The 22,572-nt window shown below is 42.4% G+C and overlaps 2 protein-coding genes and 1 non-coding gene across 6 annotated transcripts in view; all 3 read right to left on the bottom strand.

Annotated features, from left to right (window-relative positions):
* Positions 1-433: 433 nt before the first annotated feature.
* uba1 (ubiquitin-like modifier activating enzyme 1) lies at positions 434-18,158 on the bottom strand. 2 transcript variants are annotated; one of them, XM_030055038.1, is made up of 26 exons: positions 17,945-18,158; positions 14,612-14,728; positions 14,469-14,527; positions 13,854-14,022; positions 13,007-13,141; positions 12,806-12,912; positions 12,579-12,669; positions 12,332-12,464; positions 12,132-12,229; positions 10,869-11,015; positions 9,209-9,385; positions 8,736-8,843; positions 8,550-8,630; positions 8,174-8,326; positions 7,156-7,321; positions 6,805-7,001; positions 6,574-6,638; positions 4,977-5,172; positions 4,287-4,361; positions 3,993-4,182; positions 3,703-3,791; positions 3,491-3,583; positions 2,521-2,712; positions 1,941-2,042; positions 1,742-1,842; positions 434-1,646 (listed from the first exon to the last, which is right to left on the bottom strand). In XM_030055038.1, exons 2-26 carry the CDS (start codon positions 14,726-14,728, stop codon positions 1,511-1,513), a joined length of 3,177 nt encoding a protein of 1,058 aa, XP_029910898.1. In that variant the 5' UTR covers positions 17,945-18,158; the 3' UTR covers positions 434-1,510. The 2 variants fall into 2 exon arrangements, with proteins under 2 accessions (XP_029910898.1, XP_029910897.1); XM_030055037.1 differs by lacking the exon at positions 17,945-18,158 and adding an exon at positions 16,290-16,505.
* On the bottom strand, positions 2,206-2,326 carry LOC115362831 (small nucleolar RNA U6-53/MBII-28). The gene has a single exon (XR_003928560.1). It is a non-coding gene; the product is annotated as a small nucleolar RNA U6-53/MBII-28 (small nucleolar RNA).
* Positions 18,159-18,629: 471 nt separating the features above from the next.
* camkvl (CaM kinase-like vesicle-associated, like) overlaps positions 18,630-22,572 on the bottom strand; it is a 45,856-nt gene continuing 41,913 nt past the window's right edge. For all 3 annotated transcript variants that reach the window (XM_030055046.1, XM_030055047.1, XM_030055044.1), the window contains exon 12: positions 18,630-21,403. In XM_030055046.1, the coding sequence (XP_029910906.1) occupies positions 19,874-21,403 (1,530 nt within the window). In that variant the 3' untranslated portion in view covers positions 18,630-19,873. The remainder of the gene's footprint in view (positions 21,404-22,572) is intronic.

Genomic DNA, 22,572 nt, shown 5'->3' with positions numbered 1-22,572 from the left:
AAATAATGATTAAATTATCATCTCAGGTTCTCTTTGAACCCGAATTGACACACTTAAGTTCCATGTGTAAGGAAGAGGAAGTGAAAGCAGATAAGTTCAGTTTAAAACAGTAGACCAGTCAGGATGACGCGCTAGTTCAACAAATCGATAAAGAAGAGGTACAGTTGAGAAGGTTAAGAAAAAAAATCTGATTGGGAGTTTTGATTGTGAATTCCTAGGTAAGTGTTTTGCTGATTCAGAATGATGCACTTCCTGGACACGCACTATTATGAAACATCTAATGAAGGAACCTGAAGTAGGTCAGAACTGCAACAATGTTAGACACCTCTCTTTAATTTCAGGTTTCTTTCAATACACTGTTTCAAAAATCAGAAAGTATTCTAAATCCAAAGAAATGAAAACATAAAACAAACAAAGAACACCACACACAACCTCAGGTACATCTTTTACATGTTTATTCACTATCACACTAAGTGCTCCATTTCAGGATACAACTCATAGCCTTGCTCTTACACTTATGTCATTTGGAGTTTACAAAGTAGAAAGTAGACAGTTTATGATCTACAAGGTGTTTGTGTGTGCACCACAATTCTGTCCCCAAATAAAATAGAAAAAACATAACACATGAAAAATAAAGAGAGTAAGTGAAAACTGAAGTCATGTGCAAGAGCCCCTCCAAAGCCAGAGTGCTAGATGATGTGGGTGGAGGGGTGCAGACACACCTGGCAACACCACAAATTAGGAGGGTTTCCAGTTTGCCAGCATCCCTCTCCTGGAGAACCACATGGATTATTTTACAGTCAGGAAAGGGCCAGTGGCTCAGGCTTCATTTTGTTTGCAGATGCTTCTAACAGTTCCAAATTTGGGGTCTCAGGTAGAATTGAGGGCAGCAATTTTGACTTTGGGTAAACTGGATTCTCTTTACATTTCTATAGCTATTTTTGGGTTCTTGGCTGATCTCAGTTGTGTCCATAAAAAATGCAATGTGGGGCCAGGTTTAAAGAGACAGGGGGTGGAGGAGGGAAGAGAGCAAGTAGAGAGGAGGGATGACAGTTTGCTAGATAAAATACCTCATCTATAGAGCTGAGGGCTAGTGAGAGAGTGCCAGGAGGTGTGAGAGGGACACTAGTTGGGCTACAGGGTACAGAGGGAAGGCAGACACTAAGGCTTAGAAACACGCTGAGCGGAAAGGTTCTGCTACTGAGAAAATAGTCAACAGGTCCAGTATGCATGTTCCCTTCCTCCAAAGACACCCCTGTCCCCACAACCAGTCGCCAATTGTATCCCTAACATACATACAAGTGTCCTTATGTCAGCTTGCTGGGGCTATGTACAATCAGGCACAGGGTTACAACAACCGCTGGCCTCAAAAACTGATTGATCCCAAACAGCTGACCTGGATCGACCCCCCCCCCCACCCCCTACCCCGCCTAAACTTCTCTCTTGTACCTGCCCCCCGCCCCCTGTCTCTCCCCCCTCCCCGGGTGGGTGGCTGGGTTCTTTGTGGAGCTCAGCGGATGGTGTATCTGACATAGGGCACTTCCACGTCTTCATCCGACAAATCGTTGCAGCATAGCTCAAACACCAGGGCTTTCACGTGCTTGCCCAGTTTCTTTTTGGACACCTTGGTCACGATCTCAGTCATCCTGCAGGACAGGGGAGAGAAACATGATGACATCAAAATTTGTGTGTACCTCAAATTAGAACACTAAGTGCATTTGTGTGTGCATGATGTTCTTACGGCAGCTCCAGTCTCTCTTTGAGTTTGGCAGCAGGCATGAAGAAGGAGTAGAGCATGGACACTCCCTGAGAAAGCATGGTGATCTCCAACTTATGTTCATTCTGATTAAAGACAGAGGGAAAGCAGACATATGTTTAGGCTAACTGCAGGCCAGTAACCACATGGTGGTAAGAGACGCTGCGGGTTGGAGGTGACTTACTTTAAAATAGTCCAGGAACTGTCGGAGTGTCATCTCCTCCCCGTTGGACTGCATGCCCTTGACCTCAAAGCGATCCCACAAAGTCCAGTTGATTTCATAGTACTGCAGGCAGAAACAGCAAAGAGTGAGTGTTGGTGGTCGAGAGAAGCGCAGCAACTACAGCTATAATGCATTTACACAAATGTCATCGTTCCACACCTCGCTAACATGTAATCATAGTGGGTGGTTTACATTACAAAAATGAACTGTTAATAAATCCCATCATTCTCCTCAGCACACACTGATCCAATCAGCATGAGAAGGTGAGTTGAACTCACTTACACCCAGGCAGACACACTGTATCAGCCTGATGCATCGGTATTAGCATGGCTGGGTCATCATCGGAGCTCAAAGCATCATACATGAAAAGTTAGCTAGCCTTAAAGGGTTCCTTTTAGTGTAGTTTACTTGACTCTCAAAACACTTAAATGTATTAGAGTATATTTAATAAGTGTATTCCAGATAACAAAAGATGGGGACACAATACTTATTTAGACATCCCAAAAGTTTCAGATAATATATAGAAACCTGCCCTGCCTACCTTGTGGCTGGGGGCAGCAATGGGCTCGGAGAAGGCAAAGAAAGGCAGGGCCAAGTTCATGAAGCCATTCTTGTACGACTCCAGCTTCTTGTGTCCCTGGACGATCTTGATGAGCTCCAGACACACCAGGCCCACAACTGAGGCCGTAGTGGTGGCAATGGCAGGAATGATCTTGCCAGCTATCAGTTTGCTCTAGTGAACATGATAAGCACAATGACCAATAAGAAACGTGACTGAGCCAATTTTTTTTTTACACATCAGTTTGTTCTATCCTGATGGATAATGAGCTGCACCTGTCCTGTATCTACCCAGCACCAGGTGTGGCTCATTAAGCAACAGGATCCTGATCAAGGTATCTGAGTGGAGCAGGAAAAAAAATCATCTTCACTCTAACAAGAATGCTGTACTTTTCCAGAAAACATGTAATTTAAATGTATGCTCACAAAAAGATTGCACTATTAACAGTCAGATGATGAAATCAATATGGAGTAATAATTCACCCAAGTATCACATCTCTTGGAAAAAAAAAAACTCAATAAAATTAAGTGAAAAACACTGCAGAGAGGGAACTAAATTATCTTAGTATTTGTAATCTATTCTTTGTTGTTTTCTCTGCAGTCACAAGTGTTTAGTCTGTTCACTTTAAATTAATCAGGCACCATTTAACAGTGGCCTCTTTTTGCTGAGTCAATACGAATAAACATTTGCATCCATTTCCTCACAGCAGCTGGGTCCAATATTTCATCATTACAACTTCTCACACTTGTGCAGGGATGGCTCTGAATTTATAAAATAATGCAAGACTCACAGCCTATATGCCATCATCAGAAATAACTATTCAATTCAAGAAACTGATCTGAGTCAGAGTGGAGCAGGGGCACTTGAGCAAAATGAGTTAAGTTTTAATCGCCCCACTCCACTCAGATTCTCTGGTACCTGGGATCCAGACAACAGTGTTTGTATGCCCCACCTTGTGTCTGTCAGCAGGGGGAATGTCATAGTTCTCTGCTCTCAGGTTTGACGCTGCTACAATGAAGTCCATATGGAAATTGGTGTCATCATCCTAGAACACAGAGGTCACACACATCAGCACAGGGACAGACACAGTCAATGGTCCTTGAGAATGATACAGCTAATTAGAGAGGCATATTGATGTAGAATTTGGAGGAGAGGGAAGTGTACCTTCTCAAAGTCAACAGGGTTGAGTTTAAATTGGGAAGATGACTCGGGGGCAGGCAGCAGGGTCTTCAGTTCCTCCAGTCTGGAGTCATCTATAACCAAACACAACTGTCACATATTACCTAAATACATCTACAATGTCACCTACATGCTGACATCAAGAACATGCAACAGCCCAAGTCAATGGTTATAATGTGACAACTCAAACAATATGATTTTATCCCTGTGCCATTACCATGATAATTCACTGATTTAGAACTTAAGATACTGTGATGTGTGCAGATGTGTCTTACCAACAGAAGCATTGGCGCTCTGCAGCTCCTGATCAGAGACATGGATTTTAACCCCTGACCGGGGGGTGAAGGTCGGCACATGAACATCCTGTAGGATCTTGGTCACGGCTGCACGGTCGGTGTTGCCAGGCAGGCCGTACGTCTGAGCATACAGGTTGGCTGCTGCCATGATATAATCCATGTGCAGCTCCTGCAGTGGGAAGCACAAGTATTATTTCCAGTGGTCTTGACATTGAGTGAAGGAATTAGCAGTCAAAGGAGTGATGCTTGAAAGACAAAGGATGAGAAACTCACGTTGCTAGTGCTGAACTCTAAGGGGTGAGGACACCTCTTTGGACCAGACCAGAAGGGGGCACCAGAGCTGGTGAGCTGAAAGCAAAGGAAGATAAGGTATCAATACCACGTTACCATTACAATAAATCATTTTGACACGACTAAGTTAAGAAATTTAAGATTTTGTGATTCAATACAGTTGATTTTGTGATACAATACAGTTGATTTTTTTTGGTCAAGGGTATTCTAACAATACCCAGTGGCACAATTTGACTTCAAAATTATGCCACTGTGCCCTGAGTGGCAGAGAGGTTCAGATGTGATGCAAGGTGGGTGTTTGGTTCTGTGTTATGCAAACAGTGTCGTGCAGAAGCATAATTACTTTAGTACAGCCACACATTTGATTTCCTCACACTTGATATATTGTCACATTGTCATGTCTTCTGCTGCATGCTTCAACTACAAAGAAACCTCATGTTGCCAGAAACTGAATACACACTGCTCACCCCTATAATCAGTATGCCTCAGTCACACACACAGCAGAAAAGGCAAGAATGTCAGTGAGTTGTTTTCAAAGTGAATTTTAAAAAAATGAGTATTATTTCCTACTTTAAAAAAAATATTCTGATGGGACTGTGTCTGAAAACACTGAAACCCAACCCTTGACAAGGCAATAGCATTCAAAGAAGATCATCACTATGCTGTGTGTACCTGATCTGGAGGGAAGTTGTGCAGTAGCTGGCGGATGTTGTTGCTGTATTGACACTGCCAGTGGTTGCGTGCCCAGGCTACACAGTCGGCCCAGCTGTGAGGGCAGTCTGTCACCAGGCTCTTGTAGACAGCCTCCAGCACCTCCAGGGGCTGAGCTCCAGGGAGTTTCAGAGTACGCTCCATGAACTTTGGATCTCTATAAATGCCAGTAATTTACATGCTGAGGGTCATGGTCCCAATAAGTTAGGTAAAAACAAGTGTAATGCAGGGCTGTCACTTTCTGTTTAACTATTCAGAATATAACCCCATTCGATATATGTATATATGGAGACTTTGCTGGATATGTTTGTTGAAAATCTGACGTAAAACACTGATGCAAGCTTGACAGTTTGTCTCAATTGTTAAGAGCAATAGTTTCTTATGATCAAACATGCAAAACACAGGCTTAGTTTGTTGAATTATGATTGTCTTTTTCATCTTACCCCATCCATAAACTCATGTCAAGACATGGCAGTATTTCCTTTGAGAGGTGCCAATATTTCAAGGTGCAGTTAATATTAGACAAGCTATTAGAAGATAATGCATAGAGATCACCAAGACCATCTAGTGTTTGAAAGAATCAGGTTTAGTCCAGAAAGGATTTACACAGTTTCAAGAATATACATACATTTTTTAATTTAATTCCTCTACTAATCTACTTAGGGCCAGTACCACTGGCTCTGAGAATTAAAGTCAGAAATGGTAGGCTTTGGGCTTATTATCGGAAAGAAAACTCATATCCTACCATTAAGAAAATTTCCACACAAAAACAAGAAAAATAAAATACCTACTGTATAGAGGTAAGAACTGTACAAAAATTAACATGGACTATAGAGGAAACTGAAACTGAACTGAAAATAACCTACTTGCATATTAATTTACACATTTTTTCTGGTCCTGTTGAACAGTTGAGAGAAACTGACTCTGATTAAGGTATGTTTCTGACAATCTTCAATTATGTCATGCTGAATGAAAATGTTATCTTTCTAAGCATGGTGCCATGGCAGCCAACTGTGTTATTGCCGATCATGGTTTCAGCTCTCTCCTCCTGTTCCCTTTCATTCAACACGTGAGCACATACCCAGCCAAGATAACTACATCCATATTTGACAAATCAATCCTCCACCTGAGTTTGAGGAGCAGAATTTAACAAAAGACAAGGACTGGCCAAAACCTTTAATAATGGGGAGTCTCATGAAATTAATCGGTACTCCACCTCATAAGAAAGCCTCAGGCCAGATTTCCAGTGTATATGTCTCATTCAACAATAACAAAGTTACTAAATTATTCCAAAATTTGTCAAATGTGACACATATGTAGTAAAATTATATTTTCCCTGGGATGCACAGGACTGCTGGACTGAGAACAATCTTAGCTGAACATCAAGACTACTTATGCTTTTAAAATCACAATAAGTTCTTGGTAGTAATTTTTTAAAAACAGGAGTTTAACAAAAGTTGGATGAATTTCTTCCAAAAGTGGTTTAATTCAAACTTAATTTTGGGAGAAAGGTGACAGCCCTGGAATGTATGAGTCAACAAATCAGGAGGTGACTCACGTGAGGTACTGCATGGCATTCTCTGATGGCTGTTTGAATAGTCCCTCAAACTCATCACGGGCCCACTGAACAGAGGAAGGGATTCAGAATAGATTAATTACACAGCTATGGCATTTTTACTGGCATTGAATCGCAACAAAGTACTTACATATGTAATAACTAAATATGTCTTTCAGTGTGAGCTGGCAACCTGTTTGTCAAATCATCTGCTTTGTGTGTGTCTCTACTGACCTGTAGTGTGTGTTCAATGGCATTGGGGAAGTTCTTGAGGGTGCAGATGGGGATGGACTTCTCTGGGGGGTCCTGGCTGGAGCTGTAGGACTCTGTGAGGAAGGGGATGACGACCTGCACATTGCCCTTGGTGCCCAGAGTACCAGACTCCAGTAGGGGCTTACGGTAATACACACACCGCCGGTCCATGTACATACCTACACATGGGTAAACACACAGGAGGGAGGGTCAGCTTTAGAAGGAGCCAAATGGGAGATAAAACGGGATAAAACAGCATCAAGTTCCTGAGTCTGGTCTTCCAGATACAGTCACCCATTTTTATTTTTTTTAAAAACATATATCATGTCTTACGTGCGTCAACATTGTCCAGTGCATTAGCCACTCCGTCCAGGTTTTCAAAGAAGTCGTCGTCGTAGATTCTCTCTGTGTCCGGGCCCACTCTGTTCTGGTGACCTGTGATCTTGATAGATGGGTTCATCTGCTTCACTGCTGCAGCAGCCGTCTCACTCTTCATTTTCTGTTAACATACCAAGACATAAAATGATATCAATAACCACCTTCTTTTCAAATATTCAACACTTAAACAAATCAAGACATTAGATGTGATTGAGAATACAGCCCAAGTTTCCTGTGCAACTGCATTACGACTTCCTTGAAAGTTGATTGGTGTTGTTTCTCAACATATATTGTGCCAGGGATTGTCACAAATTGACATTTCAATAATAATTCCAGCCAGAAGTACATCTTTCAGTTTCTGTCACAAAAGCACAAAAACACAAGACTGACTGTTTAACTAGTACATTTAGTAGGGGTCAATTTTTTTTTTTGTTGTTGTTGTGTGGGGGCAAAAAACACACATAACCTTTAGACCACTGTGCTAAACATAAATTTTCCATTGTAACCCATACTAATATTATTATCTTTTAGGTGAGTTTGCAGCTGCATTAGACAGGGCAAGGTAGGTTTTCCCCTCAAGACTGCCATCCTTGACTCTAGCAAGTACAATCACAGTTACTGAATGGTCTTTTTAATGCTCCTTACACTACTTTAGTGTCTCAATGCTATTCTTGGTTTAGAAAAACTTACTTTACATCTTTCACCTCTCCTAACAACAAAACTGTAATACTGTGTACTTCATGAAACCTGAGCCATCACAATGTATGTTTCCTTAATCCTCTGCTCTACCACAATGTCAATATTTACCTTAAGTGCACTTGGAAACAATTAACAAGAAATAGGAGCTGGTTCAATAAACAGGAAATCCATCAGAGCACAGCTTGGAATCATCACAGCCACTCAATCCAAAACAACTTCTGTGCAGTACCTCTTTCTTACAATACAGATATAGATGCAAGATGATGATACTGACCGTGACGTCCCAGGGTCTGAAGAGGAACTGTCGGTTGAGGTTGGACTTCTCTATGGTATCCATGTCTGTCACAATCACCTCGCCTTCCCCACCAGCCAGTCCCATCATGGCAAAGTTTTTCAACAGCTCACAGCCAATAGCACCAGCTCCCACCTGGTGTGGTGAAATGTCTTACAATGAGTAGAATTATCTAAGTTCCATGTCTAATACTAGAATTTAGGGAACAGTATCTATTAACAACAGGAGAAGAATTTCCAAGTATTGAATCACACTGAAACAAGACATATCCATGGCAGACAAGTCAACTAGATGACAGTGAAATCTTACTCAGCAACAGTGAAAGTATTTGAAAGAAAAATATGATTTGCCAACCCACCAGAAAGTAGCGCTGTTTGGCAAGCACATCCTGCAGCTTGGTGCCAAACACAGCAATCTGGCCATCATAGCGACAGTTCCTCTGGGGGAGAAAGACGGAGACACAGGAAGAGATTAGCACCATCATATGTCACCTGTAGTTGCATTTGTTATCAGTATGAGACTGTGTCTTGCTCTAAGCACTTACAGGGGCACACTCTTCCTCAGTGAGTATGGCTCCTTCCTCTTCAGACAGGCACTCCAGTGCATCAAAGTATAGCCACTGCATTATGGGCATAAATTTCCCTGTGCATGCCTAAAAGAACACAAAGAAGAAACTATTTTAAGAAAGCATGCATGTGTGACAGGCAAGGAAACAACTAATTTGGCACAGTTTAAAATTACAAGTGTAGCAAACAGGCATATGAACATGTCAGAGCATGTCTCCAGACAGCAGTGACAAAAATACACAGGCACTGATAACCCAGTGCCTTGACTTGTACATGTCATCACTAAGTGAGTCAAAACACACTGCTTTATGATAGGCCTACATCTAGATAAGACTGGATCATCGATTCTTGTGTTTAGGAAAAGATACACTACACACACAGCACCTATACACATTCTTCATATTTGAGCATTACACAAGGCCTGGTAAACAAAATGATGTCAAGTGTTTACCTTCATCACTTCCTGAGCAGCTAGACCTCCAATGAAAGCATTCAGAGGAGCCAGGTCACCAGCAGAGACAAAGGCCATTTTTTTGATAAGAGCTTCATCTAGCTGCTCCACTTTAGCAGACCCAGTCTGGGCAGAGTTCACTTCCTTAGCCAGTGTTACCAGCTCATCTCCATCAGCCTGGAATACACATATCTCAGCATTAGGGGTGCAACGATTAAACCCTGCAAAGATAAGGATTGGCTGCAAGATTTGTAAAGCGGACCTTGCATATCACGGGAGCACATCAGTCACGAACAAACATTTGAAAAGAAGGCACATCCGTCTTGTGGATGATGCAAACTAAAATGATTAGCCTCTCAGCTAGCAAACATCAGCTATTTCTAGACGGAGTTCTATTGGCTTTTAACCTCTTCCACCTGGGACTTGCCATACGGACTTGTTGTTGCTGTGCATCAATGTTGGATCACCTTCATTACACCCAAGAAAACGTTACGAAAAATACAGTTGTGCCGACTTGCGTGTTAATTTTGCTCAGGTAAAAATAAAAGTGTGTACAACTAGAGACATTACCGCAATGCAGGTTAACTCTGAACCTGTTTCCAATTAAGAATCGGGCAATTAATTGAATTCACTTACAGAACAAATACCTTTAGCTGTCGATTTAAATGGACAGAAACTTGATAGTGATTTTTTTTTTATCTTTAGTGTTAGTAGTGGCTATATCAACTGCAGTTTAATAAAAGACATTTTTGAATGAAGTCATACACACTCAGTGGCCACTTTATTAGGTCCACCTGTACAAACTAATGCAGTTCATTTCAACAGCACTGCCATAAATACTACCTTTTAAGAAAGTTTACTAATGTTCAGTTTTTGTTGACATTGTGGACAATGTGTAAATTTAATTATGTTTATTAATGAGGTTGTAGTTTGCAGAGGTCTTGTGCTGAACTACATTGTACCGAGGTGTTTCTAATTTTTTGTCCTCCTTATTTATTAATGAGGGGACAGAATATTAAAAACACCTCTCAACAAAATGCAGTCCAGAACAGCAGCAGCACTAACTATGAACTGAATGCCAAACATAGAATTGAATGAACACCACTATTACTGTGACAAAAAAAAACCCAAAAAAAAAACCCTGAGCATTACAAGTATCATAAAAATAAACTTTATGGCAGGGCACTTTTATTGGGTTGTATTAGATTATACAGGTGGACCTAATGAAGTGGCCACTAAGTGTATATTGTCTTTATTGTTAGTTAACACATGCTTAAAAACCTCCAAGTAAATTTAAAATCTTGACAGTTGAATAGGAGCCATTTTGTAATTCTGCAATTAAATATCTGACTAATATCACCTAACCATTTCAGTAATTGATGACTTGTCAACTTTCAAAATTGTTGTTAGCTGCAGCCCTACTCAGCATGTTAACAAAGTACACACAAACACACAAGAGAATGCAGTAACTGATTTACTACAATTTTTACCATCTAGGGCTGCATAATTAAAAAACAAACAAACAAAAAAACATATTTTTGTTGCAAATAATCAAGACTATTAACTGTGTTCAGAGTGTTGAGCAAAATAATCACAATTGGAATTTTAGTTGTAATGATGTTGCCACACCTTATATCCTGCTAACCTAAATGAGGGTTACCTGGCTCCAGGGCTTGGGGAGGTGGCTGTGTTTCTTCTGGAACGCATGGAGAGCCTGGAAGCCAACATGCAGCTGTCCAGGACGCTCAAACTTGGCAAAGTCTGTCATCATGAACTCTGGCTCAGCCATGGATGAAGAGATGGATTTCTGCATAGTAAGGATAAGACAGTAAGACAAACTCAGGTGGCAACAACACTTTAGTAGTTAACGCCAGCAGATAATATGACGGTACTAATAATTTGGTCATGTCAAAATGATTAATACTCAACAAACAAAACAGTAACTGCAATGAACAATGTGTTCCTTTGCCTCATAAAAGTGGGCAATATCCTGGAAACAATTATTATAAAGTATACTATATGAAGCTATGAGTCACATACAGCTAATGACAGACTTTGGTTTGACATTAATCAAGACTGAGGTATTTTAACACTGAAATCATGAACTGAATTCTCAGTCATTCCCCCACTTGCCAATTGCTAAGATCCCCTAATTATGTGTTATGTCATATTTATCACTTTGTTTAGTCACTAATACAGGCTTTACATATAATGCCTTGTAAATATAAACAGTATTTGTATCTAGCACTAGTTTCAGGAAATGATTCTTACATACAAACTTACAAAGCAAAACTCTTGGACCATTTTCCAAGACTTTGGAAATCTTTTCTCCAAGCATTAAACACAGCAGACAGATTACTTACACGTGTTTCCCATTAATATTTATTATAGCTGAGCCAAAAGCATAAAGGCCATGTTTGCAATACAAATGCAAGACTGAAATTTAATCCTGCAATTTTTATGTTCTGTAAGCTGTGCAAGGTAATTCATCTGCATAGTGCAAATTTAACTAGAGTGAGCAAATACTAGCTTAAATGCACAGTTGGGTCGCATTGCATTCAGAAAGTTTCAAAGATTTTCATCATCCACTGAGAAAGACCAGTGGGTTTTGGGTAGGAGCAGAATTAAAACGCAGTTTTTAACGGGACTCTGTCATTTCAAAACAGACTAGCCTTTATCAAAAATTTCCTATATGCCTTGAAAGGTTAGAAAATGAAGTGTCTTCAGTATGTTTGCTGACCCTCAGCAAAACTGTCAATCAAAATAGCCTTGGCTAAGTTTTCCAGTGGCAATATTAGAACAAAATGCACATTTAAAAAGTCAACCTGTGGTTCTATAAGAAAAGGATAAATTGCAGCTTTACAAATTTACTACCTTGTCACTGTGACACTGTAGCTAGATTAGGAAAGTTGCAGCTACTTACAAAAGAAATCTTCTTGGGCATCTTGACCTGGGAAACAATTCCTCCTCTTACATAGTCAGAAAAGCCAGTTGTGTCACAGATGCTGAAGGTATAGGGACCTGGATTGAGACAGCAGATATAACAAGCCATGTCAGGTACAAACAGTCCTCTCACTTTGCATCAACATATTTGTCTTTTTCTAAAATGGAAATAAATCTTACCCAGAGCCTTGATTTCAACTGGCTGGCAGCCGTTGAGCTCCGTCATACCCTGAACCTCTGTGAAGGTGACAAAGTCTCCACTCTCAAAGCCATGGCGAGCCTCATCCAGACATGTCACTACACCTGCAGTGTCCTGGTAAAACATACAAATAACTAGTCTCATTTCTTCCATAACAAACTCTTCCTAAACAAATCAAGCTTGAGTTCTGGAAAATCAAAAACACTGGCATAAATGTAAAGCACAAACCTTGGTTATCATGGAGATCATTGCACTCAGAGGCTGCTCTCCATTGGTGTCATACACCATCATCTCCTCACCAAAGTCACAGAACAGCTGGCTACAAAACAAAATGCACACCAATATTAGATATCAGTGGACAGGCAAGATGTATGCACATCACATGTACTTTATGTCAACAGGTCTGCAGGCTGCAGTGGGATGTTGTCCAAACAAAGACAGACCAGTAGTCTTACCCAAACAGGCCCCGTGTGTCAGCAATGACCAACTTGATGCTTTTGCTGTGGCAGAACTCTCCCACATGCTGCTGCTCCTCCAGAGTGGAGTTAGTCAGCACTACCACCTATAGCATAAACACAAATTTGAACCATTTTTTGAACATTTTTTTTCTATGTATGCTTAGATGAGAAGGGTGGTAGTGGCAAACCAAGGTGTACCTGGAACTGGGTCAGGTAGTCATCAGTAAGGGCTCCAGTGTAGGCAGCCACAGGGACATAGCTGTTGAGCTCAGCCAAACGAGGCTGACTCACCTCTGCCCTGTTCTTTCCCAGGTCCTCTTCCCGCAGGTAGAACTGATCACACAGACAAATAACGTTAGAGGGGGGTTTGTGCAAAAACAGAGAGGAAAAAAATCTGGAGTGACTGCCAATACTAGGAAACTGGTGCCAAAAATAGTGATAGAGGGAATTAGAATTCAATAGCAGATTATGTGTCACTTCCTATGATAATTAAAGATGAGTTGCCAGAGCAACAGTAATAGATATAGGTCATTTAAATCAGATGAGACTTCAGGACAAGTTCCAATTGCCAAGATGGAAACAGTCAGGAAAACAGAAGGTTAAATTAAGACTGGCTGACTACACAGAGAATTGGCATATGGCTCTCATCACCATGATTTTGCTCTTATTAGGTACAAAAACAGTCAAAACTAATGGTATTTGCTGGGCATCTGGGATGAGCACATCTAAGCAGTCTACCCACATACTTAGCTCTTTGAAGACATTATTAAAGTAGAAAGAAGTGGATTCTGACTGATACATTTTAGCCCTAGCATGACTTAGCTCTACTATGACTATGACCCTGGGAAAGGCCACCCACTGCTAAATCCAAGTCAGTCATCATTAGTTCAGGAGGGGTGGGTATTGCACTCATTAGATGGCAACAATGCAATCCAAAGAGTGACATATAATGCTGTTATACTGAACTTTGGAAAATGGTTCAAAGATGCCAACAAAATTTACTGTAATCATGACCTACAAGTACTACTGCAAACTGGTTCCACACCTGTGAGGAGAGATCTCTCCATTCTGCAACACCCTGGTCATGCACAGTGACACTTTTGACTCCTCCGAGGATGACGTTCTTGGCAATCTCCACTCCCAGCCCTCTCATACCAGAGATGAGGACATTGGAGTTCTGCATGCGCTTCATAGCATCATGGCCCAGCACGTAACTAAAGGAAGGCATAAAGCACCACCGATGTAAATATGCACTGTTCAACAACCAGTCTGTAATAACAACATCACGTTTCAGGTATATTACCTACCTGAGCCACTAAGATTCTTAAATATGTACTGACCTTTTTCCAGTGTATGCACTTTACTACATGCTACTCCTGTATTTTTTCCACAATCATATACTCTGCTATTTGCATTGTTACTGTGTGTGGTTATCATCTTATTAGTTGTATTATGATTGTGTGTAGCTGTTGTTGTCATCTTCAAGAGCACACCAAGACATATTCCTATCAACTCTTTTGTTGAAATTTCAATACATTTCTTGAATACATGAATACATTGAATACTTGAATACATTTCTTGACTATAATGACTGATACTGAATGTTAGAACTCTGCAGTTTCTTCTGATGAGAAAACGGTTCAAGGAGCGTAAGACTCACAGCTGTCTGGAGTACAGGCCTTCATCAATCTCAGCATCATTGCCATTCTTAGCCATGCCCTGGGAGAGACAATAGGGGTTTACAATCAGTTTGTGTTACAAGTTATAAAAACATTACACCATGCTTGCTGTGAGTCTACATACGTTGGCAGGTGTGTGGGACAGTTCAGTTCTGACAGAGTTAGAGGAGGAGCAGTGGGATCCCGTCTTCGTCTCTGTTCCTGACAAGCGACGCTTCTTGGACAGCGGCGAGCTGGACATCTGTGCATCAGTACACACACACAATTAGAATATATTCACTAGACATTCAAATGCACATCAACTTCCTGCCACATTCAAGCACTTAACTGTTCCCCAACCAATTTACACAACAAAAATTGTGATGCCGTGGGCAAAAATCGTGAAAAATTTTCAGTATAAAAGATTTAAACAATGACAAAGGACAAAAACAATCTTAACGTCCTTGTTGGTTATGGTCATTTTCAAAAGCACTGACAATCACTTTAAAAATGCATTGAGAAAAATATCAAAAGAACAGATATAAGAACAGTTTGATAAAAACATAATCTGCTGCTATGGTTAAATTACTCTGAGTATCAGAGCTAAATGCAACCCAATCCTTTTCATGTTGGTGAAGAGAAAGGATTTCTAGTTTAGAGAGCAGCTGGGCTGGATGCAGGCCAAGCAAAAATCTGGTAGAAAACGAAGTGAGCCTAGGAAAAGACATGAATGGCAGCATTATCAGCTCTTTTCATACTCAGAGACAGGGCGGGCTTGTTTATGTTGCGGTATTGTTTATTATATGTAATGACTGCCAACCTCGTTTCAACAAAACAGCTGAATCATTAAAACTTCACTGCGGTAAAGGGTGCAACACTTCACAATGGTTCGCAGGTGTAGACACAAGGACCACGCAAAGCGGGCGGAACTGTCATTGCTTTCAAGCTACAAATGAACGTGCTCATTCGAGATATTTACTAATAAAACCATATATTTCGCTACACTGTGGACGCTGATATTATATGTCAAGGCCCGTCACTTAGGGAACTGAAACAGGCCGCACTTTCTAGAACAGATTCCCACCAGACGACGAACAGGATCGGCCACAATTTCCGCATCCGATGCAGTTACCTACGCCCCCCAAAGTCAAACTTATCCGTATTTGAACCCTAAAGTTGATCGTGCACCTTCAAATGCTAAGGACAAGGAGAAGTCAGGCAATCAGTGTCGAGCCATGAACAAAAGTGTGTTGAAATCCGTGTATAATAATGTCCCGAGCAGTCACTGTTCGTCAGAAACGAAAATGAAGGCATAAAAACCGAGAATGATACAGCAAAGCACCAAGCACTCCGATCGCTGCTGTTTGCTCCTATGCCCATCGGAATAGCTACCAACCAAATGTAACGCTTTGCGTGTTAAACACAGAGACATCAAATATCAGTAAACACCACCGAGAGGCCACGGATAAGTAGGCGGCTAATCAGATAAGTAATTTGGCAAGTTGATCAGTGCCCGACACGGTCTCAACATTAATAACTTAGAGGCTAGAAAACACCAGACTGTCAGCCTATCCATTAGCAGAGACTCGGCCTAGGCCTTACACCGAGTGCGGAACACAAGTTTACAGGCTAGCTCTATGTTGTAACCCGCTCTCAAAAGATCGCAACAGCTTCATTTCTTTAGCTAATACGAAGCTGTATGTCGGTAAATTTGGTTAAACACCTGACCCGACGATTAAACGACCCAACTTTATTGCTAAAAGCCACCTCTGCAAATGAAAGACTACCATTACACTCGTGCTCCATTGATTTGTCTTTCTTACCAATAATCCTTCTTGGTCCCTTCTCAGTGCGAACCACTCCTCTCCTTTGTGTCTAGATGTCAATATTTCTGATTGTAAGTTCGCCGATTTAAAATAAAAAGAAACGCGATGCGGGGTAAAATGGTCTTCACTATATTGTCGAGTCACTATCGTTTTACCGAGAGTCCAATGTAATCGCGTTGCTGGCTTTGCGACTGCAGACGGGAACAAAACCAAAATGGCAGATGGGGAGAAGGGGCGGAGTGCCTGACGCATGGACTGAAATATTCAACAGGAAAGGGTGGCTGCGAGCACGCTGCTCGGCTCACTCCTCCGTTCATTGGCTGCGACGCCGAAGCACATCCCGCCCCTGTCCAGAAGATGCGTGCCATGTCTCCCTGTACAATGAACCACAGGATCTCCTAACAATAAATGCATTTTTTTTTTTTTTTTTTTTTTAGAAAAACACAAAGAGCATGACTGGTATCAGTGTATTATACGACAAGAAAGGCCCGAATGTGAACCACTGCGGGATGGTTATGAACACAAAGTACTGCCTTACGGAGGCTGAATCAATATGCAATAGGGGTGTCAAATACAAGCGATAATTGCAGCATCTTTGTTTCAGTGACAGCTTAGCGGAAATTCGCAATAGCGGAGAACGAGACAGCATATACAATGCAAACACTATACTTAGAACAACCTGGTATTTCAGGAGACCACAGCTCTAGTGTTAAAGCATCGGTTTATCTCATTGTAACTGAAGAATAGAATTTGGGCTGAAGATGTGTCTAATCCCCAACTTCGGCCATGCACACGATGTATAAAATGATAAATGGAGCCCACTACTGTTGACAATGATCAGCGAGATTCGCATGCAGTTTTGTTGCTAGCTATGGTGATGCTGAGGCCGGTGGTCCTTCTGCTACACTGAGGTTAGGGGTGAGCATTCCTTACAGAGGACTAGTATTGGGGGAGGGGGTGCTTGGCAAATGACAAAGGCCCAGGAAAGTGGGCCGCATATTCTTGGGTGCACATGTCGAGGGGATCCCCTAATCTCATCTTCTAACCTTGGAATGCCAAAACACTAATATCCACTAAACTAACAGCCTGGGCACGTATGCAAATCAATAACGTCACCCAAGTGCCTACCCAAATTAATAAGCTAAGAGCAAGAAATGAGCTAACATGACGGTGGTAACATTAATTGGCATACCAACTTAACCTTTCGAGAAAGAATTGTTGGTTTGAAACACTGCCAGCTGGTATTAGGTCCTGTAATGTCTTCCTTCCAACATTGAACCCGAGGAATGTTGGTGGCTAGCTTCCATGCTAGCGTTATTAATCACAGAAGGTTAATTAACATTAGTCTACCGTGCACATCAAATCTACAGTTGCTAACCGTTAACTGACAGTTCCTTGTTAGCTACCGTTATCCAACGGTGAAACATGGACCGGGTGGGTTAGCTAACATAAACTGACGACAAAATAACGAGCCAATATCGCAGCTCAAACGATTGCGTAGTTGCTAGCCTGGGCAGCTAGCTTGCAAGCTATCTAGCCAACCGACTTTTTTTTCTTCTTGTGCAGCTCAGTTAGCTAACTAGCTAACGTTAGCTAACTAGCTGTGGCTAACAATTCCAATACGTTGGCTTACACAAGTGTGAACAACTTACCACATCCGATATTACTCGGGCTGATTTGTAGTTACAAAAAATACACCTTGTATTTTAACTAAAAAAAAGAACTGACAGCCAAGTTGACAACTCAACACTAGTTGCCTGTGCCAGACTGAGAAGTCTGTAAGGGTGGCGGGCTCTGAGTTTTCCGTGAAGCGCTGGACGACTGCCTGCCCGGGTGTTCCAGCACCGCTTCCCCTCACGCTCACTATTTCAGTTGAAAGCAAAGCAAAGCAGCAACATGTGCACGGTACCGCCACAACCACCGCCTCTACAAGGAGGGAGGGCTCACAATTTTTATTTAATGTATCGATTGTGAGCAAAACCAACTGCTTGTCTTAAGTATTTACTATCATATCAGAGCATTTAAGGAGTTCTACTCTGTGATTGTTATGTCTGTTTCAGTTTTTATGTTTAACTGTTGAAAATCTGGGGAAAAAAATTCACCCCTGTGCTTACATGTTAATAGACTAGTCCAAAGCTCACGCAGGGCCTCATGGAACTTGTAGGCATGACGGGTTCGTCAAAGTGTTGCCGTGAATGATGGTTATTTTTACCCTCGACACCAAAAGCTTAGGCTGGACTTTAGTTTTCATGATATGTCAAACATTTTAATGTAAAAAAAAAAAAAAAGTTCACTGTGTTTTCTGAAGAAAGACACAAACGTCTTTATTCATTTTTTTACTTTTATTGAAAGACTTGCAGACAGAGCACTTACAGAGGGACACAGGGATAGTGGATGTCTACACTTGTTCAGGAGAAAAGTACATAACCTGTGTCACATAGATCCAAAAGCAGAATGAAATTCAGAAAGACATTTTTTTTTTCACGCTTGAAGCGGAGAGGAGCAAATAGACAGTACTGTCCAATTAACAATACCAGCTGAATGCATCAACAAAATTCAAGGAAAATGAAAACAAACCTTCTGGGGAAATGTTTCTGACAAAGCCAGAAGAATAATAAATGTGTGTGTGTGTGTGTGTGTGTGCATGTGTGTGCATGCGCGTGCGTGCGTGCATGTGTGTGTGTGTGTGTGTGTGTGTGTGTGTGTGTGTGTGTGTGTGAATATTGCAAACAAAGCCTGCATACAGTATCTTGTATGTAAATATATAGATCTCTCCCCAGCTTTCTTACAGGTGTGGAGCATCTCACAAGACTTTGAGTGACAATACAAGATTACTAAATACACAATAAAACAAAACAAATCTCCTGTAGCCAATGGCAAGGCTTTCACTCAAACAGTTCAGTTTCACTTACTGCTGTACAATCGTGTAATGACTTAGAGCTCATGATTATACAGTGTCACTATGGAGTGAGTGGCTACATAAATAAAAAAGATCAAAAATAAAGACGGGATTAACTGATCTGACATAAGTAAATAGTAGTTTGGTTGTGGGGCCGTTAACCACATGGGAATATAGACAAAGGATGCGGACTCCATTTGTGTTTATTTACAGTCTATAGGGGATAAGGGAATTCATAATTCTCAGCTGCTCACTGTAAAAAATACTTCTTGATAGCTGAGGGTCATATCACACTCTTTCTTGTCCTGTAGATTCAATATTTGTAAACCATGCAGTGTTTGGATTCCTGTATGAGTAGGTCATGTGCGCATTTCAGTTGTGCAAACTGTTCAAAATAATTCTCATGATGACAACTGTGTTACAGCGAGATACAGCAGCTATTCCCCCTGCAGTCAAGGGGGTGTTTGGATTCCATAGGCAGATCTCTTGAGAGACTATAAACTGTCATCTCATCATGAATACACAGCCAATCCAAACAACATGGCATGGTTACATTTTGTCTCGTGATCAAGTGGGTTCACTCATATATTTCTGGGTGAGGCAGTGTCTGTATACTCTCAAGTTTAAACTGTAAATAAATCAGATGTTCAAGATGCCGTATGTCGCCTCATTCATATCTGCTTCATAGCCCCCTGCCCATCCCAGCTCTGGGTGACTGGCAGGAGCGAGCAGCTGCTCTCTGTCCATCCTTGTCCTCTTGCTCTGCCACGGCTGGTGCTGAGGCCTGTGTGGGCGGGGAAGGTGGAGGGTAGGAGGGAGGAGGGATGGAGAGGTGAGGGAGAGTAGGCAGTGGGGGCCTGGGTGAGGTAGGAAGAGGCGGAGGAGTGGTTGATGGGGCGGCGGTTGAGGTGTGGTGTGAGGCGCGTGTGCGGGAGGTGGCAGGTGAGGCGTGTGTGCTCCGGGCACGTGGCGGCTCAGGGGGGCAGTCACTGATTTGCTCCAGCAGCGAGGGCATGTCCCCCTCAATCTTCTCCAGCACGGCAGCCATTTGTTTCTCAATCTGCTCGATCACGCTGTCCATTTGCCAGTCGCTCGTGGTGCTGCTCCCACCCCCACCGTGCTCCAGCCCGGTCCCATACATCCCCACCCCTCCTCCACTCCCATACAGGGAGCTGTATGGACCCCCATAGCTGCCGGCCACACCGAGCCCTACAGCCCCAACATCTGGGTTGTAAGGTGTGGCATGTCGGCCCAAACTAGCTGAGCTGCCTACTGTGTAACAGCCCTGTCCTGTTGTGGGGCCTCCCCTGGCTATGCTAAACTCAGCACTGTACCTGTCTGTTCTCCTGATATCCCTATCCCTTCTAACCATGGGGCTACCATCACTTCTCAGCCTTACCCCTAGTCCTACATCCACTCCAACCCCAACCCCAGTGCTCACCACTGGTGCAGGTGACACCCCGGCAGGCCTCTCTGCCACTGCCTCAGGGAGCTGGGTCTGACACCAGCTCCCGTCACTCTCATCCTTTTCCTCCCCTTGAGCAGCTGGCTTCTTCTCAGATGGGATGGCTACAGTGGAGGTGGTGGTGGATGGAGGGCCATGGAGTGTTGCAGCCATCTTACGTTTGCTGGTGCTGGTATCAGGGGAGCCGGATGTGTGTTTCTTTTCAACATTAGGAACTGAGGCAGGGTCTGGCACCTTGGACGATTCAGTCGTCACCACTGGGGTTGGTTTGAATTCTGGAGGGAGTTTATTTTGACCCAAATTGGCAGCTATTTTCCTAGTTCCATCACCTACTGCTTTCTTTGCCCCAACCTTATCTGGTTCTGCCTCTGCAGGTTTTGGGGCTGCATTTGGCTGGGTGTATTGAGAGAGAGGCTCTTTAGTGTCTGATGGGGAAATGCCTACAGATGGCCCCACACACCCTCTTGACTCTTCTTCTGCTTTCATTCCTTCTGCCTTATTCCTTCCCTCCTCCTGGTCCACACCTGCTGGTCTATTTTCAACAGTCACTTCTAATGACACACTGCTTGGTGTCATCCCTCCGTCACTCGCTCCAGTTACTCCCTCAGTCTCACCCTTCGTCCCCTGGGCCTCACCCCCTTCTTCCCCTCCTCCTCCCTCTTCACCCCGCTGTACCTCCGTTGAATTGTCAATCAGCGCCTCTGAATTCCTCAGTCGTTGCATGAAAGTGGTGACACGGATTGCTTTCTGCAAAATAGACATCAAAAAAGAAGGATGGTAAGGGGAAAGAAAATGAGATACATGCTGCTTTTTTCATAAACACCAGTACTGTGTTGCTTCCTTGAAAAAAATACCTGTGACATAATAATAACTTATGGCCAAGCCTTAGTTATAAGCTCTGAAGACAAGCATTTGACAAAAAGCCTGTTAAGGCACCATGGTTATGAATCATCACTACTAAGCACTGAGATGTGATTATTGTGAAGTGAACACTACAAATAGACTAGCGCCAGTTATTTACTTCCAGTAGCCTTTGTTAAATTGCGGCCTGGTTAAAAACAACCCACAGACTCATTCTTTCCAAGCTACCCCTTTACTGTTTGTTGATTGGCAAAGGCAGGTGAACAGATAGGTGTAAATCAGCTCTGCAAAGAGAGATGCTTCTTCATGCTTACACTTATCTGACTCCTTTCCATCTACAGCCACTGAAGGGATGGGGAAAAGTGGATGAGCTCAAAAGCTGTTTCTGAATCAGGCCATTGGTTCTCTGGAAGTTGAAACCCATTTTGACACAGATAATATGTCACTGATTACAGTATGGCTTGACTGGGCAGCTTCAGTATGGCTCCAAGTATGACTTGAATGTAACACCGAGGCACAGTATGGGGCAATGAGCCAGGATTCACATAAGAGGAATGACAGAGGGCCGGATAGTCCAAATCACTGCATCTCAATAGTCCACAGTGGCCTCTCTCCCTCATCCCCTTTCCATTTCTCACCCTCCTTATCTACACTAATCTAGAGAACCAGACAGGGAGCAAACAAACACTCCCCCAGTTGTTGATTATTGTCTTGCTTTCACTGATCCAGATTCATAGACTAGTGCAGATGAGGAGTCAGAAAGGAGCAGAGCAGGCCACTTGGAACTTCTCAGTCTCATCCAAAGAAGAGAAGTGGGGCAGAGCGGATGGATCTCTTCTGGGACAGGCGGAGTGACAGTGGGTAGCACCAGAGCTTATGAAGAGACCCTTACCAGCCCAGCATGATCAACACATTTTGATATTCTCTATGGCAAACTGAATTGTAACTTGAAATGGCTTATTTATTTATTTATTTTTCTATATGGCAAGGATGTTGATTAGATTACTGGTTATTGAGTAGTTTGCCAGTTTTCCTCAAAAACCTCTTTTCAATTC

The sequence above is a fragment of the Myripristis murdjan genome, chromosome 7 (genome assembly GCF_902150065.1).
Source record: "Myripristis murdjan chromosome 7, fMyrMur1.1, whole genome shotgun sequence".
NCBI lineage: Eukaryota > Metazoa > Chordata > Actinopteri > Holocentriformes > Holocentridae > Myripristis > Myripristis murdjan.
Note: the sequence above shows the minus strand (reverse complement) of the source record. Positions and strands in the feature narration are given on the sequence as shown.

What these genes read in the sequence shown, in the direction of transcription:
- uba1 (XM_030055038.1), bottom strand. Translation starts at nt 14,728, where the DNA reads ATGTCCAGCTCGCCGCTGTCCAAGAAGCGTCGCTTGTCAGGAACAGAG. An exon ending in TGATCTCCATGATAACCAAG is followed by an intron (nt 12,465 to 12,578) that starts GTTTGTGCTTTA and finishes ATGTTTTACCAG; the next exon opens with GACACTGCAGGTGTAGTGAC. An exon ending in TGCCCAAGAAGATTTCTTTT is followed by an intron (nt 11,016 to 12,131) that starts GTAAGTAGCTGC and finishes CTTACTATGCAG; the next exon opens with AAATCCATCTCTTCATCCAT.